The sequence below is a fragment of the Octopus bimaculoides genome, chromosome 11, assembly GCF_001194135.2.
Source record: "Octopus bimaculoides isolate UCB-OBI-ISO-001 chromosome 11, ASM119413v2, whole genome shotgun sequence".
In the NCBI taxonomy this organism is placed as follows: domain Eukaryota; kingdom Metazoa; phylum Mollusca; class Cephalopoda; order Octopoda; family Octopodidae; genus Octopus; species Octopus bimaculoides.
Window position 1 is genome coordinate 17563616 of NC_068991.1, and position 4648 is coordinate 17568263.

General features: G+C 37.2%; 1 protein-coding gene across 5 annotated transcripts in view; it reads right to left on the reverse strand.

Annotated features, from left to right (window-relative positions):
• LOC106881609 (titin homolog) overlaps nt 1-4648 on the reverse strand; it is a 207307-nt gene that overhangs the window by 34657 nt on the left and 168002 nt on the right. For all 5 annotated transcript variants that reach the window (XM_052971545.1, XM_052971544.1, XM_052971549.1 and 2 more), the window contains 2 exons: nt 2701-3133; nt 246-514 (listed from right to left, as the gene is read on the reverse strand). In XM_052971545.1, the coding sequence (XP_052827505.1) occupies nt 246-514; nt 2701-3133 (702 nt within the window). The remainder of the gene's footprint in view (nt 1-245; nt 515-2700; nt 3134-4648) is intronic.

Here is a 4648-nt window from a genome sequence, read left to right on the forward strand (position 1 = left end):
TATATATATATATATATATATATATATATATATATATATATATATATATATATGTATGTATGTATGTATATATATATACATACTCATATGCACACGTACATACACAAGCAGTGCTCCAGTATAGCCACAGTCAAATGACTGAAAGAGATAAGAGAATAAAAACAAAAAGAATAAGAGAACAAAAATATGTGGGTAGGTGGATGCAGGATTCTAGAAAGGAATCACTGTGCTCATTCCCAACTTACTTGGGACCAGTCTTCTTCAGTATCCAAAGAAACACTTTGACGAGTAACCTTGTTCTTCTCACATAGTGATATTTGTTTCTGGGCTGTCACTACCAGTGGGTTTGATTTTGGTTTGATGAACTGCAGTGGGTCATTGGAGCCGACAGATGTTCCCCGCTGCATTGATTTCCGCTGGGTGGAGCCCTCCACACTTCCAGATGACTGGCATGAATGACTGCTGGAGGACATGGCGTCAGCACTGTCAGCTGAAGCTGGGGACTTTCTGGTATCTGTCGGGATAGACAATAATTTGGTGATAAACACTAGCAGAAATAGACATGCAGAATGCAAGAAGAGAGAAGATATAAAAAGGAGGAGGAAGAAAAAGATGAAGAGGAAGGGAAAAATTTGATACAAAAGCAACAAAAACAAACAAGGAAAATGCAAAAGAGCAGGATGGGGCGTGGAGTTGATGTAGAAATGGAGATATATGTGAAACAAGTTGAGATTTGCTTCTGATATTGATACAGTATGCAAAGAGTTGTTGGTGTGATATCTTGCGCAGTGCTGTCGCCATAGAAACACACTTTGTCAGTCTTGTCTCTATTTAACTGGTAACAGAAAGAGCAATCAGTCATAAGAAAAAAAAATCCACAAAAAAGTATGTTAAGAAGTACGTAAAGGTAAATATTAAAAAAAAATATTTCATCATAACACTACTTTAGATTAGCTTTCTTTAAAATGGATAATAATTGCTTTTGATTTAAGCAAAAGATCAGCAATTTTGAGACAATGTGATGAGTTGATACCACTGATATCAGTACTTGACTGACACTTTATTTTCTGGAGCCTGGAAGGATGAAAAGGCAATCCTTCTGCAAATGCATGGGATGTTGTAGATGCAGTACTTATAATCTAATCATTTCTGCACAGGTTTAATAAAATGACTGTCATTATTAAGCTGGTGTTTGGACTTGAAATTGTGATGAAGGTTTAAATTCAGATGACTTTAAGCCAGGAAGTTTGTACCATAGAACAAAGAGCAGTCTCAAGCAGGTTGGCATCAAAAGATTTAAGTCAGACTCTTATTTTAGCAGTCTCTTTTAACCAAACTGCTAAGATAAGGTATGCAAGCAAACCAAAACAGTCATCAAGAGAAAATCACAAAGACACACACATAAAATGGGCTTCTGCACAGTTTCCCTCTCCCAAAGTTACTCACAAGGAATTGGTCAGCCTTGGGCTAAAGTGGAAGACACTTGCACAAGGCATTGCCCAGTATGACTGAACCCAAAACCACATAGTTGTGAAACAAACTTCTTAATCACACAACCAAGCCTCTGTTTATGTATTGGACTGTACTTTTAATTGGTGGCTCAGTAAAATATATCTGTTTCAACATCAAATATGTCAAAGGTACTAAGTTAATAGTTGAATAAACTGTCATTATTCTATGACAATACTTTCTAAATATAACTTTTGCTTTTCTTTTTCTTTGTGTATTTTAGGTTTTGCATTGAATATTACAGTTTATAAATACTTCATTATAATAATAAAAAACAAAACCATTTAACAATAAAAAAAAGCCTATTTTCTGACAGAATTACTGAAAACCATTTGGTTTCTACATCATATGAATTTTTCTTTCTTTTCACTTCTCTTTCACACTTTTTATTTGTGTGTGTGTGTGTGTGTGTGTGTGTGTAAGTGTGAGTGTGTGCAACACATATTGTTTTTTTTCCTTTGTTCCTCCCTCGTGAAACCAATTCTTGTTGAAACTGAAAAAATTTCAAAGTCAACCATATTTGTCAACCCAAGTAGGTAAAAAAGTGAAAATATTCCAACTGAGACAAGACCATCCAACATTCTTTTTCCTTTTACAGACATAGTGTTTCTAGGAATGCCTGAATCAACATCTGTTTTTCAAAATGGTAGGGTAGGAGTTCTCAATCATTTTTTTATCTATGGATCCCTTTGATTACGATTTTATTCTGGTGGATTTCCATCGATATTTGATGTTTAATAACTAGCTTTATAGCTATTTCTTTTAAAATTCCTATTTTGTTTTTCACATATTAACTTGTGTAGGCTGAACAGTGTAAACTGTTAGAGAAAGAAATCTCGCTGTTTCTTGCAATACGTACCAAAATTTTCTCAAGGGCCCTTAAAATACTATTGTGGATCCCTAATTTACTATTTTGTTGTGTGGACCCCCAAAAATCTTATATGGACTCTCAGAGGCCATATGGACCTTGGTTGAGAACCACTGTTATAGGGGGAGATTTGGCTGCTATTTCTAGCTGGTCTAGTAACCACATAAAGCCTTCCTTGATAGATTCTTATTTTCTCCCCAAACCATCCCTCCTCCATCAGAATGGAATTATGAAAGTAGTCTCTCCTCTCACACACACATTAAAAAATATAGTTTCAGGACCACCATAGCCATGAAAAAGGGATAGGGGAAATCGAGTCTTACCGTCATACAGGTTTGGTGTGCTATGATAGATGTCGCTGTCAAAGCTCTTTGACTGCTGTAGTGAACTCAAGCTGTCTCCAAAGTGGTATATTCCAGATGTTGTGGAAGGCATTCCATCACTGCATATGCTCTGGTTGTCATCAGAACCCTTGGAGCCAATCGATTCATAAGAGCTGTCACCAATGTGCTGGTCGTCGTCGGTGTACCGGCTCCCAATACCACTACTTCCACTGAACTGATCAGACTTTGAGAAATATTTGTTGGATTGCAATCGCTTGCTCTCCCACGAGCTAGAATATGCTGAGGTCTTCTCCGGGATCAGGTCAACGTGCTGATGTTCAAATAAACCAGCAAATGCGTTTGGGTCAATTTGGGGTCCCTTGAAATTCAATGCAATGACACTTTTGCCCAAAAAAAATATCGTTACAGCAACCTTTGAGGAAAGATAAAAGAAACAAAAAGAAAATGAAAAAGAAAAATAAGATGTTGTTTAATGTATCATAGAGATGGATTCACAGAACATACACATGGATTAAATGAATCATAGAAGTGGGATAAATAAAACCATAGAAGTGGGATAAATAAATCATAGAAGTGTATTAATGAACAAATAAAGGCGTATTAATGAACCATAAAGGTGTATTAATGAACCATAGAGGTGTATTAATGAACCATAAAGGTAGATTAATGAACCATAGAGGTAGATTAATAAACCATAAAAGTAGATTAATGATTCATAATGGCAGATTAATGATTCATAATGGCAGATTAATGATTCATAATGGCAGATTAATGATTCATAATGGCAGATTAATGATTCATAATGGCAGATTACTGATTCATAATGGTAGATTAACGAATCAGAGGTGGGTTGATGAATCAGAGGTGGGTTGATGACTCATAGTTTGATTAATAAATCATAGACGTGGATTACTAAATCATAGAGGTGGATTAAATGTTGATTTCTAACATAGGTACAAGGCTCAAATTTAATTGACCATAGGAAGGATAAAAGGGAAAGTAGACCTCAAGTAGGATTTGAATGTAAGAGTCATAGCTAAGTGCTGCAAAGCATTTTGTTTGGTGTAATTTGAACATTTGACTTATTTCTAGCAGGTCAAACAACCACAAAGTGGCTTCCTTGTTGGCTCATGTAGAATAATGTAGTATAGGAAAATGTCCTTCGTTTTGGTTTCAGTCCTACTGCATGCTACCTAGGGTGAGTGTCTTATACAATAACCTCCAGCCAACCAAACTCTTGTGGGTGGATTTGGTAGATAGAAACTGAAAGATCCCTGTTGTGTATGTGAGATCATTATCATTTTTTGTGTCCATTTTCCATGCTGGCATAAGTTGAGTGGTTTGATAAGAACTGACAAACCGTGGACTGCACTGAACTCCTGACTGCTTTGGCATGGTTTCAACAGCTAGATGCCCTTCGGGTGCTTTTTCTTATAGCACCAGCACAAGGAGGGTCACCAAGTAACTCCCATGACAAGACCTCTCAATAGAGTGATGCTACAGTAAGGTGGGAGGCAGCTTTATGCTATGGGATGAAAGGTTAAAGTGAGGAAGAAAGGGACAGAACAAATCAAGTTTCTTGCTGTAGGGGAGTTTCATAGAAACTCACATTTCAGAAGAGAGAGTGAAAGAGGCTGAGGTGGTGCCGGAAAGAGCTGAGGTGTTAGAGTAAATCTTCAAGATATGAGGTGAGTAGAAATGGGAGGGGACAGAAAAACAGGAAGTGTGAATGGGTAGAGGTGGCAAGAATGTATGGGAGAATGAGGGATGGCTAGAGGTAGAGAATGGGTGAGAGGGTGAATATCATGGAACACAACTGTCAAGAAGTGATAAGTAGGGGACATAAAGAAGAGAGACAACTGTAGAAATAGGGTAGGCTTCAGGTGGGGAGGAGGCTGAGGTGTGACCAATGAGCTGGGGGACATAC